General features: G+C 38.9%; 2 protein-coding genes across 5 annotated transcripts in view; one reads left to right on the forward strand and one right to left on the reverse strand.

Annotated features, from left to right (window-relative positions):
• Positions 1-10,549, forward strand: part of RB1 (RB transcriptional corepressor 1) — an 84,284-nt gene extending 73,735 nt beyond the window's left edge. The window contains exons 18-27 of the mRNA XM_075489553.1: positions 769-887; positions 1,318-1,463; positions 2,461-2,606; positions 3,179-3,283; positions 4,369-4,482; positions 4,574-4,740; positions 5,653-5,683; positions 6,617-6,759; positions 7,216-7,265; positions 8,524-10,549. Of these exons, the coding sequence (XP_075345668.1) occupies positions 769-887; positions 1,318-1,463; positions 2,461-2,606; positions 3,179-3,283; positions 4,369-4,482; positions 4,574-4,740; positions 5,653-5,683; positions 6,617-6,759; positions 7,216-7,265; positions 8,524-8,597 (1,095 nt within the window). The 3' untranslated portion in view covers positions 8,598-10,549. The remainder of the gene's footprint in view (positions 1-768; positions 888-1,317; positions 1,464-2,460; positions 2,607-3,178; positions 3,284-4,368; positions 4,483-4,573; positions 4,741-5,652; positions 5,684-6,616; positions 6,760-7,215; positions 7,266-8,523) is intronic.
• Positions 10,550-13,191: 2,642 nt separating this feature from the next.
• LOC142403337 (RCC1 and BTB domain-containing protein 2) overlaps positions 13,192-18,477 on the reverse strand; it is a 33,899-nt gene continuing 28,613 nt past the window's right edge. For 3 of the 4 annotated variants that reach the window (XM_075489580.1, XM_075489587.1, XM_075489573.1), the window contains one exon: positions 13,192-16,103. In XM_075489580.1, the coding sequence (XP_075345695.1) occupies positions 15,963-16,103 (141 nt within the window). In that variant the 3' untranslated portion in view covers positions 13,192-15,962. Of the gene's footprint in view, positions 16,104-16,132; positions 16,836-18,477 lie in introns of those variants that run through there. The other variant, XM_075489593.1, reaches the window with a different exon arrangement.

Consider the following 18,477-nt stretch of genomic DNA (forward strand, 5'->3'; position numbering starts at 1 on the left):
GTCAGCAGTAGTACTAATGTTGCTTCAGCCAGAACCTTCTGCATTCCACTTGCATCCTCTCTGCATTGTCTCCTACCTCAAGCTCTTAGTAGGTTCAGATGTATTCCAGCTGCCTTGCCCGAAGTACTGATAATTGACCTAAAGTCAAAATGGTTTTTGTTTTTGAGCATGAGGGCAGAGACTTAATGTGAGTGACTATAACTCCTGCCAGAGGTGGCTCTGGAACATGATGCTGGAGAGATCTGAATAGTCCCCAGTGCAGTTAAATGAGTTATGACCGTGTTTTATGTGTAAAATATTGGGTAGATGTTGTAGCAGAAATGGATTGACACTAGATACAGCAGTAACTTTTAGTCACCAATGTGTTATGATTTGGTCCCGTGTCGTGTCCCCCCCCCCCCCCCCCCCCCCGGAAATGTGACCTTTTATGTATTTTCTTGTATTGTTTGCTCTTCTTTTCAGGAATGGCTATTTAATAGGAAGTAGTAAGACTCTAGAATACAGCTGTGTCTCAACTCTGCAGTTAGCCTATATCTAATGGACTGCTATTGAAACAGAAAAAGTGTTTTGTGTATTTAATAGCTAAAATTTGTCAGTTAAATAGTTAAAATTTATCTGGCAAAATATGAGTGTTCTGAAGTATTTAAAAGCATTAATATTCTGTTTAGGATTATATTTTGGGGGTTGTTTTTAGAGAAGAAGGAACAAAATCCATGCAGTGTGGTTGTCTTTTCTCGGTATAATGTACTGTTACTGTAATTTTTCTAGGGGTCACCTCTGTTTGATCTTATCAAGCAGTCAAAAGAACGAGAAGGCCAAGCTGATCAGCCTGAGCCCACTTCCACTCTCAATCTGCCTGTCCAACATAATCACACTGCAGCAGACCTGTAAGTGACATGTGTGCTTGAGGTCTAGTAAAATGTGAAGTTAATATTGCCCTTAATATTTAAATCCCCTTGTATTCTGTTTTCCTACTTGTTAGGCTTGGTACTTAGGTTATGTTGAACTGTTGTATTTGGTGCTTCTTATTATACATGTAAATTTAGCTAAATCAAATTCTGAAATATTTTTTTTCCAAGCCCTATCAAACTTGTAATTGCAAATTGTTTTCTTACTTGTCGAGGAATAAATAAGTCCCTTTATCAAGTATTTAATCAGTACCTTGAATTTTTAATTCCTGATATGGGAATGACAGGTTACAGTAGCAATTAATTTCTTCTAATGGATGAAGAGGGAAGAGTTCCTTCAAGTATATTCACATAAAATTGTTCCTTTATCCTGTGATGTTGAAGTGCTTAATATATGTTGAATCTCCAGCTATCTTTCTCCTGTGAGATCTCCTAAGAAGAAAGCATCTGGACCTCCTCTAGGTGCTACTTCCACTCCAGATGCTCAGCCAGCTGTGACCCCCCAAACACAGAAACCACAGAAATCTACCTCCCTCTCTTTGTTCTACAAAAAAGGTTTGTTGCTTCTGTACGTGCTGAAATTGCAAAGTTACCTCTTGTTATTTATCCTTTTTGGATTTTGGAGCTTAACGTTTCTTAAAAGATTATAATAGAATCTGTAGTAAACACCGTGCAAACCCTCAGCTGCCGTTGGAAGAAATAGTAAAATGATGCCAGCAGGTTAATGCATGAGCTCTACACAGAATCACAGAATCGTATAGGTTGGAAAAGACCTTTAAGATCATCGAGTCCAACCGTAAACCTAACACTACCAAGACCACCACTAAACCATGTCCCTAAGCACCTCATCCAAATGTCTTTTAAATACTTCCATGGATGGTGACTCAACCACTTCCCTGGGCAGCCTGTTCCAATGCTTGATAACCCTTTCAGTGAAGTAAAATTTCCTAATATCCAGTCTAAACCTCCCCTGGCACAACTTGAGGCCATTTCCTCTCGTCCTATCAATGGGACTATCAACTTGCACACTGCAAGTTTGAACTGAAAACTTATCTACTGACTGTAAGAGTGGCCATAGGGGCTCAGATGGAGGGTTCTTCTGTCATAGTATCCTTTTTCCAGCATTGACCATAAATAGATGTCACAGGAAGCTTAAGAACTGGGCAACCATATATGGTGCTTCCCCTGAATGCTTTCTGAAGCTTTGACTTCCTCCAGCTTGGGGGTTTTCCCGAGCCTTTTGCAATATGTCCACTTAGTAACTCTCAGTAGATTTGTGTTCCAAATGCTTGTTCAGACTCTTTGAATCAACATGGACATATGCATGCGGCATTGTTTAGTGTGGACTTCTGTGTGTACGCTACCTGTTGTATGAAGAATTCTTTTCCGTTTATTTTGAACCTGGCTTCTACTACCTTTATTTGATGGCTCCTAGTTCTTGTAGTGGGAGACGGTGACCGTTCAATTGCTGTCCATCCTCCATTGTGCTCCTTTTATTTTGTATACCCCTATTATTACCATTTCAGTTTATTTTTCTTCTCTCTTTCTCAAGTGTATCTACTGGCCTATCTTCGACTACATACCCTGTTCTTTCGGCTTCTCTCTGAACATCCTGACCTGGAACCCTTGATCTGGACTCTCTTCCAGCACACACTGCAAAACGAGTATGAACTTATGAGAGACAGGCACTTGGACCAGGTAACACTAACAAAAAAGTTTTAAAAAGTTTAAAAAGACCTGAACAAAATGTTCCTTATACATTCTTTAGCCATTAGAAATTGTAAGCTGAGTTTGTATTATTTCTCTATTGATCACTCAAAGGAGAAATTAATTTAGAGTGAAGTCTATCATCTCAGGTTTTTTTAAGTACTGGCAGTTAGTTACTATGGGATCTTCAAATACTATTTACAGCTATTTTCAAAATAATGAAGACACACCAAATTTTCTAGTAAGTTGCATAAGAAAACACTGGTTTTCTTTGGGAAGACAACATGTGTGGCTGATAAATGTTTTGTTATTCTACCCTAAAATTGCAGCATGTGAAATGAGTTTAAGAAGATAGTCTCAGCTCCAATTAGTTGATTGTCATACAGAAATGGAGCGAACAGTAGTTGACTTACATTCTGGAAGTTCTTACGAAGTTTAGTTGCATGCTAGTTTACAGAGCACAATCAGTAATAGAAAGCTCATCAGTTGATTTCTTAACTTGAAATGAAGAAGCTGAATTAATTTTCTGCATTTCCAGTTGTCTTACCTTGTTTCTTTAATAGATCATGATGTGTTCCATGTATGGCATATGCAAAGTAAAGAATGTAGATCTTAGATTTAAAATAATCGTTTCGGCATACAAGGAGCTTCCCAACACAAGTCAAGAGGTATGGAAATTCTTTAATGTTATCCCTCCATAAAAATGTTAAAAACTAATTGTTTCTCTCTGCTTGTCTAAAACAAAAAAAAACAAACTACACTTGAACATACAAAAGACGACTTCTGTTTCACTGCATCTCCATTTTGTGGAGGAGAAAACTGGCTCCAATACTAAATGTCTCTTTAAACATCTCGCACAAATGGTTTGGTAACTCTCCTCAGAAAGCAAACTTTATTCCACTTTTTTACTTAAAGACACTAAATAATGGGTTATTATTCTATTTGGAGACTGGATGAAAGATTAAGGTCTAGTGCTAATAGGATTTTCAAAGACAGCGCAAGTCCTTTTAAAAGTTACCTAGCAGCGTTAAGGGGAGATAAGCAGGTAAATTTCTGTGGAAGCTTTCAATAGAAATAAGAGATCAAATACATATGTATGGTTATATATCAAACAGCTATGTATGTATTAAAGTTGCAGGCTTAATTCTGACACTAAGAAGTTCCTTTCTTTGTAAGGGCCTTACTGTACTTAAATCTTTGCACAAAATGATAATTAAATCAATAGAAAATCAAACAAACAGTCAAACAGTTAATTGAACTGTAGGCATCCTTTTAGTAGCAGAATTTCTCATAGTGTATTTGCGCATCTTGGCTAAACTCCATACTTTTGTCTCCAAGCCTTAAGAACTATTTTTATCCACATCAGGTTGGTAATGATTTTTTCAGCTGTGCAAGGTGTGCGCAGCAGCAAAGCCTTTTTTTTGACAATTGTATGCGTGAAAGTAAATTTTCAGTAAAGGAGCTTAACTTTGGAAAATGTTGTTAAAGTACTGGTGAACTGCCTTCGCACTAAGGGGCTGTGCCAGTTACTTAAGTAGGTGCCTCTACTGATGTTCATACATGTTTGAAAAAAAGAATTTAAAACAGTTCTAAATAGTAGTTGCAGTGGCTTGCCTACAATACACGTGCCATCTTAGCTCGTATCTAACACAGATTTTTTTGAATGGCTTTGAGTTTGTCAAATGTAAAACTGTCTTTTTTTTTTTTTTTCTTTTTTCTTTTTTACTGTGTACGATTCTCTCACCCTATGTAGACTTTCAAACGTGTTCTTATCAGGGAAGAACAGTATGACTCCATTATAGTCTTCTACAATTTAGTGTTTATGCAGAAGCTGAAAACAAACATTTTGCAGTATGCCTCCAACAGGGTAAGCCACTAGTTGTGTTCAGTATTCATCATTTAATAGACTGGGAATAGATAGACATTAAAACCTCATGATTATTTTATTATTTTTATAGCCTCCCACTCTGTCACCTATCCCACACATTCCTCGCAGCCCATACCAGTTTTCCAACTCTCCTCGGCGTGTCCCTGCTGGCAATAACATCTACATCTCACCCTTGAAGAGCCCATACAAATTCTCCGATGGGTTTCAGTCGCCCACAAAGATGACTCCAAGGTCCAGGTAGGTTGTTGACAAGCATTTCTTTGACTAAATTAAAAGCATTTTGGGGATTTTAGTGGAAGCAAATTTAGTGGAAGAAAACCACACAGTCTAGTCTGTCAATAGTCTGTGGTTATTATATCTTCTCTGGTTAAAACTTTGTGTCCTGTATTTGAATCTTTATTCATCTTTGAGCACTTTTCTGTTTCAGTCGAGTCAGTGTGCTCAAGGAGTTTGGGGTTTTTCTTTTTTTTTAAAATAGTCACATCCAGGAGGGGTTTTCTGACCTAGTTGTTCAAATGTTGTTGGCTTTGACTCTGGCTCACACTCCTGAAAAACATACATGAGCTTTGTACACTTGTTTAAAGAGAAGATACTTTTTTTGTCAGAGTATTTAGTTGACTGAACAGAACGTTTCACACTGTTGGTCACTAGTTCTTAGCAGGTGAGGATGACAGCAAATGTGCAAGTCTCCAGTGGGTTTTTCAAACTAGGATCAAGTGAGTCCCATTGCACCTGGCCCACTGTGTACAAAAGTTAAAATATTATTGTATATTTTAGGTTGAAGTCCTGCATGGTTTTGATTAGCAAACACCTAAAGGTAATGATGAAAAGATGATTATCTGAGTATCCAGCACTGAAGTGTCTTCCTGCTGATAAGGGATGGACTGTGGGGACCTCTGAGTCTTTCAAGCCACAGCTTCTTTTCTGTCTGTATGGTACGGTTGATTTGGCAATTCAGCATTCACTGGCCCAAATGGAAACGTGAATGGTCTCAACACAGTGAAATGCAGTCTGCGTTTGCACTGTTAATGCAGAGAGAGAAGAGGAGACTTTGTTAATGTCTTATGCTAAGCTGTGCAAATTAGTGGATGTGTCTATCATTGTTAAATGTAGCTTAATCCTAAAACACTTCTCTTCTTCATTTGGCAGAATTTTGGTGTCAATTGGTGAATCATTTGGGGTGAGTTTTAACATTTTTAATGTCTGCTCTTGAATGCACGTAACTTTTGGAGGAATGGGATAGCCTGCTGACACCTGTAGAACTGGCCAGTGAGTGTCTCTAGCTTAACGTAGTGTCATAGTTTAACCCCAGCTGGCAACTAAGCACCACACAGCCGCTCGCTCACTCCCCCCACAGTGGGACGGGGGAGAGAATCAGAAGAGTAAAAGTGAGAAAACTCGTGGGCTGAGATAAAGACAGTTTAACAGGTAAAGCAAAAGCTGCACACACAAGCAAAGCAAAACAAGGAATTCATTCACTCCTTCCCATGGGCAGGCAGGTGTTCAGCCATCCCCAGGAAAGCAGGGCTCCATCACGCCTAACGGTGACTTGGGAAGACAAACGCCATCACTCTGAACGTCCCCCCCTTCCTTCCTTCTTCCCCCAGCTTTCTATGCTGAGCATGACGCCATATGGTATGGAATAGCCCTTTGGTCAGTTGGGGTCAGCTGTCCCTGCTGTGCCCCCTCCCAACTTCTTGTGCACCTGGCAGAGCATGGGAAGCTGAAAAGTCCTTGATTTAGTATAAGCACTGCTTAGCAACAACTAAAACATCCCTGTATCATCAACACTGTTTTCAGCATGAATCCAAAACATAGCCCCATACTAGCTACTGTGAAGAAAATTAAGTCTAGCCCAGCCAAAACCAGCACACATAGTGTTTTATGGAATCTCTATGCGCAAAGATTACAAGGGTGTCCTGTTCACTCCTTTCACATATCCAGACTTCACTTTTAAAATGTTTTGCATTTTATTTTAGTTGCTTTGAAAGAAGATAGAGTTCTTAAACTGCAGAGTTTTAGAATGCCCAATTTTTTTTAGTGGATAATCTGGAAAGTTTGAGTAGTTTCAGGATTTATTGGCAATTCTTTCCTTATTTTCTTGCAATTTCAGACTTCTGAAAAGTTTCAAAAAATAAACCAGATGGTGTGCAACAGTGACTGCCAGCTAAAGCGCAGCGCAGAAGTAAGCGCTGCTCCTAAGCCACTGAAGAGGCTGCGCTTTGATATAGAAGGGCAAGACGAAGCAGATGGGAGGTAAGAGATTGTTCTCAGCTTTTCAGTAAACTTAGGTATATTTGGTTCTCGGGGCCTTCCATCCGAACTTCTTCCTGACATCCTAACTTCTGTTAATTTGTCAACTTTAGTAAATATATTAAATGAGAGATGTAATACTTCTCAATTAGATGCTTTGATGTCAGAAGCAAGGATTTATATGGCGCCTCTACATCCAGCATCCCAGTGTTACTGCTGAGTGCTAAACCATGCTGTCATCTTTAGTCAGTCTTTTAAAAAACGAAACTCAAATTTTTTAGATGTATGAGAAATCAAGCCACTCTTGAGTTTAGGGTGGAGGAGAACAGAGTTTGCATCTTTGTAAGAAAAGGCAATAGCACTGAAATGAACTAACCTTGATTTAAAGTTAGGTTATGAGGATAAAAAGTTGTTTTGCTTTTTTTAACTTCCGCTTAACCATATGCTTTCTGTCTACAGCAAACACCTACCCCAGGAGTCCAAGTTCCAACAAAAGCTTGCAGAAATGAGTGAGTATTATTTTTTCATTAACTGCACAGCAGTGAGTGCCTTGGATAAAAGAGCTCATGCACACTCAGATAAAAACATTGCTCAACGTTGATGTCATTTCAGTAACTTGCTTTATTTTTTGTACTTGCTCCACTTAATCTTGGAAATGCAGATTATAAAATGGAAATCCTCAAAAGCCTTTTTGAGGATATTAAATGACACAGCAGCATAGAAGCTGCTGTATTACACGTGAATAAGAAAATGAGCATGACACATTCTTCATAAACACTAGAATTCTTGAAATGGATTTCAATGCTTGCCAAGGCTTTCCCATTTGTTCCAGTGAAAGACCCCTAGCTGAGAGCTTGCAGGTAGAAATCAGTAGTAATTGCAGCAGCATTTAGTTGACCAGAACACCTTTTTAGGCGATTACAGTATAGTAAAGGAAAATTATATACACAGGAAAATTGTATGTAATTTTGTATGTTGTTTTGCTGTCTTTTATGCTAAAATGCCAGAGACTGCTTTTTCTTCTACTGCGGATCAGCATTTCTTCCAGATTTTATGGGATCACTTTTCTGTTTTTCAAGTGAAACTCAAATCTAGCTCATGAAAAGCAAAATGGCCCCGTCCCCCCATCTGAGTTGTATTTTCCACTCCCAAGAAGGAACACACTTGGTCTGACCAGGCGTTCTCACTCTCTGGTGGAATCTGAGCTCTGTAGCTGAGCGCATTTGTCCATTAAAAATTCTTACCTAGGAAGTGTTTGCTCATCAAGATGGGTATGAGTACGGGTCTAGGCACCTCTCATTTATTTTAGGGTAGGGGAAATGTTCTTTCTGTGGCAGAGGTTAAGAAGGGATGTTCTGTCATGTCCAGTTGTGTTAGTGTGTGTCACTACGGGGGAAAAGGCATTTCCTCTGCAGGCTGGCTGTGGGATGTGGGGACTGCTCAGCCCATAGCATCTGCTTGGCAACAAGACGAGATCCCTACGTGATGCAGCCCATCTGCCCACCTTAAGGATGAAAACAAAAGTTGAGGGTACAGAAGCAATGAGAACTTCAGTGAATGGGTGGAATGAATTTAAGATGTGTGAGATTGAGCAGGAATTGCTGAAGCAACTCAAAATTACGTGTTTACTTTTAAAATGTGGGACTTGTTTTATTTAGAATAGTGTAATTCAATTCCATGTGTCATTATCAATTTTTACAATAAATAATGATGTCCGAAGTAATTCTGAAGAAAGTATTTAATTTCTTTCTCTCTCTTTTTTTTAAGCATCTACTCGAACAAGAATGCAAAAGCAGAAGCTGAATGATGGAAACGATACCTCAGCCAGTGAAGAAAAGTGAGATTCTTCTCAGGACCAGGGGCTGCATTGCAGGCCCTCTTAGCTTGTTTTTGTTTTACAGCCTTCATTAATTGACTTGCTTTTTTAGTTGCTTTTTATTCTGAACTGCTAGTTGAAAGCATTTGGACTTTTTAAATTTTTAAATGTTTTTCATTATATTTTGCCTTATGATGTAGCATATATACGATGTAAGCCACTGAATTTAATTTATATATTTTTTTGAGGATTTTAAAAACAGACTTGGAAGGTGTCTTAGTTTCCTATTGCAACATTACTGATTTAAGCCAATTCAGTCTACTTGGATTGAATTTTTCTGTCTAAAGACAAAACATTAGCTAGAATGATTTGAAATGCACTAATTTTGTTTCTTAGATTTAATTTTTAGATTTTCATTACTTGCAAATTTTGAAAATGAGGGGCCAGATACTGCAAAGATTTGTCTCTGTATATAATTAGCGCATCAGATTCACATTAACTTAAACTGCACAGCAGTCATAGACCTTGCAGAGTCAGGGCCTCACATTAGAAGTACAACCTGAATTCAAAGTGAACTCATTATGTAGTCGTACTACTGAAACCAGTACTTAGTGTTTTGTAGTTTTTCCTTCCCCAGCTCTCACCCCAGTGGCATTTCAGAGGGCAGTTAGTTACACTGCCCATCAGTTTGACTTTCATGGAATATAAATCCCACAAAGATTCCTCCCAGAAGCTGAAGCTTCTTCCCATATGCAGAGTACTTGATGTGCACTTTCTTATCTTGGAAAATCTCAATTATTAAAAAAAAAAAAAAAAAAAAAAAAAAAGGGAAAAAGAACCCCAAACCTAAAGCCCACCTCGTACACATAAGATTTCAAAATTCTACTGATGTAGAATTTCTTGATTTCTTCAAATTTTCACCTATGTGTAGCTGGGCCAAATAGCTTGAGAAACAGGCACCAAACCTGTTTCCTGTAGCTGAAAGCTGAGTGTCTCCAGTTGGGTTCCAGGTGAGCGTAGCCTGGCCTCTAAAAGCACAGGGCATCTCCCGTTGGCCTTACTGCAGCATCTGCACCAAAGCCGAACTTGATGGGCCTATGCTGGGAAAATCAGTCTGCCTTAGCTGACTGAAAAGGCAGAGTTTAATAGGCAGCTTGTGAACTGTTACAACTAGCAAAAAAAAACCAACTCAGACCCCAGAACTTTTTTCAGCTTACGTGTTTGTAAGTTACCGATTCAGATACTGGAATTTTTCTTGCAATGATAAAGGGTTTGCAACATAGCCAGTTAAGGAAAGCACATATTTTACTTCCAGTGGATTAAAATATAAGTAAATAAATGAAGTCCTGCTTTAAAATTACCCATTTTTATGAAATTTAGCTTTCAGAGCTACTTACATTAAAACAGTTACAGCAGAAAAGCATGTTATTCATTACACAAACATTTTAAAACATCATCTTCTCCAGGTAGCTTATTTAGAAATTGTTTAGCTAAACCTAGAATACTTACACTAATACATCTTAAAGATCAGTTTTTGCGTTGAATGGAAGCTAATACTAGAGCTACTAAAAATTCTACAAAACAGCACACTGATTTGTCAATGAATTTTTAAATAAAATTGAGTTATTTTTTTAGTCTCAGTATGGCTTCAACTTTCTTCCTGAAAAATGTACCGAAGTTTTAGAGTATCTTATGTTTATTTTCTCACTTTTTGCAGTTTTACAGCAGAATATATGTTAACATTGGGGTACACTGACTGTAAGCTCTGTTACAGCCGTTGAAGTTCTGCCATGATCCTTTGGCTAGAGTGGTAATGTTACAGAGTCCAGCACCTAAGCAGATTTATTATTTCTTTACTGTGACAATGTATTTTTTTTGTTCAAATGGACTGAAGGCTTTACATCAAATGTATGATAATATTTTATACAACTAATCAGTTTCTCTCCTTTCAAGATAAATAAAATAGCTTTTAAAAGATTTATAGTTGGTAATTTTCTTTTATTAGATGAGAAGGTAACTTCATATGGTAATGATGTCCTGCTGTATCACACTTCCACCATGATTCTGCAGCTGGTAGAAGCAGAGGTCACTCCATCTCCAGTGATTCCCTACTGGTGCAGAGGTCCCAATAGTTGCACTGTTGGGCTTGGAGTTACCTTCAGAAGTTTCCACAGGATGTTCTGGACATGTTGTTGTCTCCAGACGTTTTGTTCCAGGGTCACCATTGCCAATGCTTCTGGCAGAGACAGGCTGGTATCGTGGTCTGGGTCACTGTCACGGCCCTGGTAGAGGTGCTTGAGGCAGTCCTTCAGAGAAGTTGGTGTCTGCATTTAGAAGCATCCCCACCATTTCACCACCCTGCTTTTTATAATCGATTCATTGCTTTCGGAGCTGCTGAAAACAGCCCAGGATGTCAAAACTCCAGTGTAAGCCACCACGGCTTTCTGGGCCGGGTATCTGCCTGTAGGCACGTCAGCCTCGCAGGCTGCCTGTCGTGGCTTTATTGGAGTCCATAGGTGCCTTGTGACTCATAACTTTGCTGAACTTGCAGTGCTATTTATAGCATCGTTGTTCATGACAACCCTTAAAGCACAAAGTGCGCTGACTGACTTGCCAGTCCCTGCCCCCCTCTGAAAACACATTTTTGGAGTCTTATTTTTAAGCAGACACATATACAAATAAATGTGTATTGAAACGAATGGCTTTTTATCAGATTTGGAAATCTTACTGTGTTTGAGAGTACCTTTCTTATAGTGAGACCTAGTTGTATTCAAAATGGGATGGAACATGGAAACTGTTTCAGGAAAAAAGACAATCAGAATTCAGAGCAGAAGAGTTGGACAGAAAATGGGATGGGGGTTTCAGGTGCCTAAGGGTAAGGATTGCACCACTGATCAAACTCTTCTAATCATTTGTGGAGAAAACTTGTCTCCGCCAAAGCTGTACATGTAAAATGAGGCCATGTGAAATGCAGCTCAGGGAGGCCTGTTTCTCTCCATTGACGCTAAGGGGAATTTCATCGGTTGGCTTGGCTGTGTAGCCATCTCAAGATGGATGAACTGAGTCCCAGCCTCTTTAGTTGCAGTTCTTTATTTGCAGTTTTATACCTTAATCTCTAGCTGCTGTCCCCTGTTTCCAAATGCTGCTTGTTCTTACGTGTTGCAGAATGTGTAACCTGCGTGTTTTCAGGTACAGGAGTGGCTGCAGGAAGATACCTGTGTCAAATGTGAAACAGCTGGAGAAGATAATGGCTGTGTGATACTGGTGCAAAGTACAAGCTGAAATATTTTAAAATGTAACAGATAAGCTGGTCATAATGTACATTTGCTTCAGAAACAATTCTTGGTGTTTTGAGGACAGTTTTATGAATCATAAGTTACGAGGGTATTAATTTCTTTGAAAGGTGGAAACACACTTACGCAAATTCTCCAGCTCTTTTTTTGCAGGCTCAGTTTCCCTTCTGCTTACAAATACTTTATCTGGTAGTGGTTATTTCTTGAACACAAACAGTCTTTAAAATATCGCTCTGAAATACTATCTCTGTTTTATTTCTTTTTTTCCCACTCTACTAACTACATAGTCAACTCAGTTTACAAGTGTCAGACTTTCTTTACTTTTACTGAAAAGAAAGGAAGAAATCCCACTCATACTTTTTAAATATTATAGCATTTTTATTAATGGTCTACTAAAACCAGGCAAGTTTATAAAGAAACAAGAAATCAAAACATAATTTTATGTTCAGGCTGTAAACCTTCTAAATCATTAGGTGGTAGCCACTGAGTCCTGTCTCTCTTAAATGCTTTGCTTTACAAGGAAAGCCTACGGAAATTGTTTAGACCATATAAAAACAGCAGTTTACATAGTTACCAGGCATTGTAAATACAACTCTAGAGGTGGGTACAAGATGGCAATGCAATGCTGGCTCTTCGCTTCAGTAACTTAAGAGAACCTTTAAAGGACCCTATCCCTGTCATTTCTTTCTCTTTCAAATTCCATTTGATTCAGAAAGTTATCCACCTGGTTCCCTTTCTGCAAAGTGGAACATCCTGCTTTATTTAAACCCCAGATACAGTTTATGCTTGACCTTATTTTCACTTTTTAGCAAATACCCTTTTGTCTGTGGTGTCCTAAAACAGAACGATACTTGCATACTTAAACACTTCATGAAGTATTTAACCTGCAAGATCCACAAACATGTTTGTTGCAGACCATCTCACAATGGTAAAACACATCCCTAATTTCTTCTAAATGTCCCATGATTGGGTTTCAAGCACATACTTATATACATGCATCAACATTTAACCACCTAAGCCAGTATGTTTTTTTAAACATTGACCTTTAAGTGCCAAAGAAAGTGCATGCAAATGAAAGTTAAAAAAATTAAATAAATAGATGTCCCTATTAATGTAATGCTATCACATCCAAGTCAGATGATACATAGTGTGTGAATAAAAGCCAACACTGACGCATTGATCTTTAGAATTGCACTCATTCAGTCCAGAGATGCTTTTTCTCAAATTAACAGGCTTTGTCAATTACTCTGAAATTGCAACTAGGCTTTAATGCATACAGTAGGTTGGAAATTATGAGCAGGAAGGAAATAAATTGGAAAAAAAAAAAAAAAGGCACTACTGGTTATATTAAGCCAAAAATGCCTTGCTAAGAAAGCATGCCATTTTGACTACAGTAGTGCTTGAACTACTGCGTTAGGAACTTGAGCCAGCTTGGGAGAGTGGTACCATGCTCCAGTGCTATCGCTCCATGGAGTGGTGCCTCCAGGGAACCAGGCTCTTCACTGAGCAGAGAATGTTTCTGATCAGACATTGAGTTAAAACCAATCATTTCACATTTACAGGTTTGGTTTGTCTTTAAGTAAAACAACAGAAACGTTTGCAGAGACCTGTTAGAATACATTTCTTGGGAAGGCCGGGATGACAGAAAGGCCATTACAAGTGGCACAGATGCCCAGCTGGTTCCATTTCCTAGTGAGGCTGGCTGCGTGCCAGCACACAGCGTGTGCTGCACATGTGGGGCCGGATCCAGCACAAGCTGCTACCCAAACGTTGGGCTGTGGCAGTACACCCTCTTCCTGTGTGCTGCTACGGCTAAGAAAATGCTGGCAGGTCAATGTGGCAGTTCTTGAGCCCAGGACTGAAAGGGGCAGACTTCACTCCAGCCATCCCTGGCTTAACCAAAACATCTGGAATTACCCAGCCTTGACTTAACGTAGAATTGCCTTGTGGCTATGCTTTGGTATGATTAGTGCTGGGCTATGTCATGTGAGGTTTGCAGTGAAGTTGTGCCCTACCATCATACTGTTTTATTGTCTGCACTGACCTCTATCTGTGTGCCCAGGTCACGTGCTTTTCAACACAAACTTATCAAAACTGATCTTGTCCCCCCGGGAAGCTGTGGTTTTGATGAAACTGCATTATGTACTGGAAAGTTTTTTGACCAGTTCTATTTGAATACAAAATACTGACACAGCTGCTGAAGTATGGGACTTAGGCTGCTGGAGGAAGTTGTACTCATCACTGAGGGGGTGGCAGAACACGCTTGTTAGCAGTAGATGATCCAATATATTTCTAGTGAGAGTCTGAGGCAAATGTCTTAAACACAAGTAATTTTTTACCACAGCATTTTCCAAAACAATTTGCTTATGGCCCTCTTCCTAAGTAAATTCTGCTGTCTGCATGCCTCACCCTTCCACTCACACCCACAGGGTCTGATGTGAAGATAGGCACTACTCACTACTTCTCTTCTTCTCTGAGGATGTGCTTTTCCTTTTCCTCCTCCTCAAGGAACAGGATTGTTTGAGAAATGATCCTCCAATATAACAAAGAACAGTTATTTCTACTTAGGAAATGAGGCTGTGATTATTTAAGGGAATTAGATTCTAGAAACCACATTTAAGGATTAGAAAAAGTCATCAAAAGATTCTGTGGCACAGCAAGGATCTGAAGGAAGGTTGTATGACTGTATTGGTGTACTGAGCCTGGTCATCCAGCTTCTTGCCTTCTCCATTTGTAAAATACTACAAAAGGCACTTAAAGCCACTTCCCCTCGTCAAAATTTTAAGAAAAATAATTTCTCAGGGTTAATTCACAGTTGCCTATTAGAAAATTCAAGTAAATGCTTCATGAGCTCAGCATCATGAAGTAACGGGGCAAACCTCCCTCCATGCAACACTGGGTGGTTTTCATCTTAACTCACTTTAGTCAGTTAGAAATTAAGTATCTACTCTACCTTGGCCATCTGGTCCCCTCAATGATCAGCGACGAGAGAGGCATGTCTAAAGGGCAACTCCTCTCACCTAAAACAGGCATGTAAGGTAAGCGGTACAGTCTCCTCACAGCACTGACCAAAGGAGAACCTGAAGCAATGTATTCGGACGAGGTGTCCTTATTGCCATGTGGAAAATAATGTGAGTTTCACTCAGGATTTAATTGTAAGACCCATTTTATCACTTCAAAACTACTCTTTTCCCCATTTTTCTTAAGATTATCTATCTTGGGATAGATAGTAAGACAGGAATAAGCAAACCTTAAGTGGAACTTCCCTTTCCTTGATATTTTGTTTGGGTTTCTTCTTCTGGGTAACAAGCAACCAGATGGGTTTCTCAGTACCAAAACACAGCACAATAATTCACATCCAGACAAATACCGTGAATGCTTCCTGGCCCACTGGGGTGCCAGGGAATGTGCTTGGTGTAATGGAAAGGAAGATTCTTTTCATTGTGTCTAGAACAATGGACCTAAGTGCCAGGAACTCAAAACTGTAATATCCAGCTGAAGCTCTTCATGGCTTACGTATTTACACTCCAAATAAACACCAAATGAGACATATCCTCCTACCAAACAGAAAGCCTCTCATCCTAAAGAATTTCTATTACTTTATCATATGTTCAGAAAAACAAGTTTGTATCTTCACCAGATGATAAACCAGGCAAAAAGCAGACCACTATGGCATATTAACTTAGTTTGGTGATAAAAGTATACTATGAAAGTTTTAGCAGCAAACAGGTCACTGTCCCATAAAATCCAAATGCAGGTTGTTTAAAAAAAAAGAAAAAAAAAAGAAAACAACTCAAAACAGACAGACAAGATAAGGATAGCTTAGTTTGCTTGACTTTGAGTAGGAGAGGGTCATTACTGCATTAGATTTTTTTTGTTAAATTCTGACTTGGCAATGAACTCTCACCACACATCTACACCGTAGCCATCTTCACAAAACCTACACGTTAGCAGACTTTTACACATTTCCTAAGCTGATGGACACTGAGTCTTTAGTTCCAAACCTTTGCACATTCTGACCATGGATAAGTTCTCCAAAGGAGAAATATTTCCAGGAGGGAAGAGGACATGCTCTTCAGCTTGGTGGTAGTCAGACCTCAGTTTCGGAATGCTCCCACTCTGCTTGCTTTGCTAATGAAGTTTTTCAGGAGGTCGTGGTCCATTTCTGCAAAGCCTTGAGTTTGTGTAACAACAGTTAAATGGTTTATGCAAAATCTGAAGCAAAATTCTTCCAAGTCCTAGGAACAAATTGAGGTCATTTGTCATATGAATGACTGAGAGCAAAAATATTAGTATTATTTTTCTGTTTAAAGTCTGTCATTTAATTAGTGGAGAATATACCAGATTGTCCACATTACCAACCCCTTTTCTGATCAGTTTGATTAGATCACAAATGACAGGGTGAAATTTGTTCATACAAACTATTCAATAAACCCCCTCCAAGAAAAGAGGAGTAGCTACCTAAATCGACTCCAGAACTCCATCACATTTACTGAGCTCATTAGAAAAGTTATTAATAAGTGAAACCATCAACTTTCCCCACATACAACTACTAGAGCATCAGTAACTCCTTTCTTTTCCTCCCTGCACTGAATTCAGTAGTGGTCCTGTGAAAAACAGCAGATATCCTAGTCTTGCTGAAAATAAAAGCAAAATATGATGTAATATTCGATGATGCTCGCTGAATACAAACTGGATGTTAGGATACATGCGTCTTTCGTGGTCACCCTAGGAATTTTGTGTCCCTATCTAGGAACTGGGATTCCTAGATAGCAAAAATGGTTCTGTCTTCTGGTCTTGCTGTAACACGATGTTCAGATGTTCGGCACAGGATAGGTACAAGCTATTAGGCCACACAACCATGATTTCACACAGCAAATTTTGCCGACTCAAACTCCTCACAACAGTGGCAATCCGTCTCTCCATGCACTGGGTCAATCCCCTTCAGCTGGTTCCTATGCAACAACTTGCTGTTGAAGGAAAATTAATTACCTTCTGTGGCAAGCAGAGGTGGAGCCAGCAGCAAGGCAAGTCTAAACTGGCAGTATGATCCACAATCTATAAACTTTTCAAGGGTTACAGCAAAAAGAGGTCTCTTAATCCATGCCAGTTTTATTCTATGTTAACTACACAAACACTGCAGCCAGGGCTTAATAATAGAAAGAAATTTAGCAGAATACCTGTGCACTTCCCTTTGAAACCTTTTCCTTAGATTGAATGTTTCAAGTCAAGATGACCCTATTGCCCCTGTCAAGATGTACCTAAAGCTTTAACAGAGGCCAAGCAGCATAAAATATCCTTTAAAAAGAAATAAGGTAGCAAGAATGCACAGAAGTAAATTGTATCTCTCATCAAAAAGTGCTGGAAAGGCAAGAAAAGGAATGAGAATAGAAGAAGAAGAAATATAAAATGTAGAAGAAATAAAAAACGTAGAAGAAAAATGTAGATCAAAGACACTGACAGCTTAAGTTTCAGCAGACCTCTGAAATGCTACTGCCAGAACCTGGGTTGCTTTACAGTCAATGTGCAAACTTTTACATTAAATAAAATGAGCAGCAGCTGCCTTTTCTGGTACTGATCTATGAAGAGGACGATAGATATCAGAGAATTCTGATCGCTAATTTTGCAGTTTCAAGAAATACTGGCTTTTAATTCTGTTATATAGAAGATGATTAATCTAAAATTTGCTACAGTGTATATTCTAAATACGCTTTAAAATAATTTGTAGCAGCAAATCTTTGTATTTTCTGAGGATAGGACAAAATATTTTCAAGCATTTTTAATCCTAACAGATGCATACAGTAGCCAAGTCAGTCTTCAGTTAATTTGATATGTTAATGGCAGATGACACAGCATTATAATCTTTCACTTGCAGTGTTCACATTTAATGACAAAAAATTTAATTAATTCTATCTTTTCAAACTTCCAAAGTATCAGGCCTCTTTCATAATCCTTCTTTGGACAGTTTTCTACTGAAGTGCTGATATACACTGCACATGGTTCTCAAACCAATTTTTACTATATTAATGTAGTATGCTAAAAGATCCTGGCTGACTTCATGACTCAAAGACTTAGCATGTCTTTGATAAAGAAGTCTGCTGCACTTCTCTGAAGCAGTCCTACTATATCCCTTTCTGAGCCTTGGATGTAGGGAGGAGGGCAACAACGCACTCCTGAGTTTGGCACATGCTGTGCCCGGGGGCAGGGGAACCAATTCACTATCTGATGATCATGTTAAAATATTACATGTTTTGAAAGAACACTAGGTATACAGAATAAACCACTGAATCATAGAAGGAAGAGGAGGGTAACATATATTTACTCATCTAGCCCATCCCTTTTACTGTGTTTCAGCCATTATAAACCAGTACTTTGTCCAGGCTAGTTCTACTTCTTCACAATACACCTAAATATATCTTTAACTACTCTAACTACTTCACCTGACACAGGTCAACTAAAGGTACTTCTGCTCTGGAGACGTTCAAAACTGTTGAAAAGCTTCTAAGAGGAGAAACTCCAGACTAAACTTTTAACGAAAACTTCTGCTGTTTGGAGAATCAAATCCTTTGGTCCTCCCTTCCTGTCCAGTCTTCCCTGATATGCTGGGCTTCT

The sequence above is a fragment of the Mycteria americana genome, chromosome 1 (genome assembly GCF_035582795.1).
Source record: "Mycteria americana isolate JAX WOST 10 ecotype Jacksonville Zoo and Gardens chromosome 1, USCA_MyAme_1.0, whole genome shotgun sequence".
NCBI lineage: Eukaryota > Metazoa > Chordata > Aves > Ciconiiformes > Ciconiidae > Mycteria > Mycteria americana.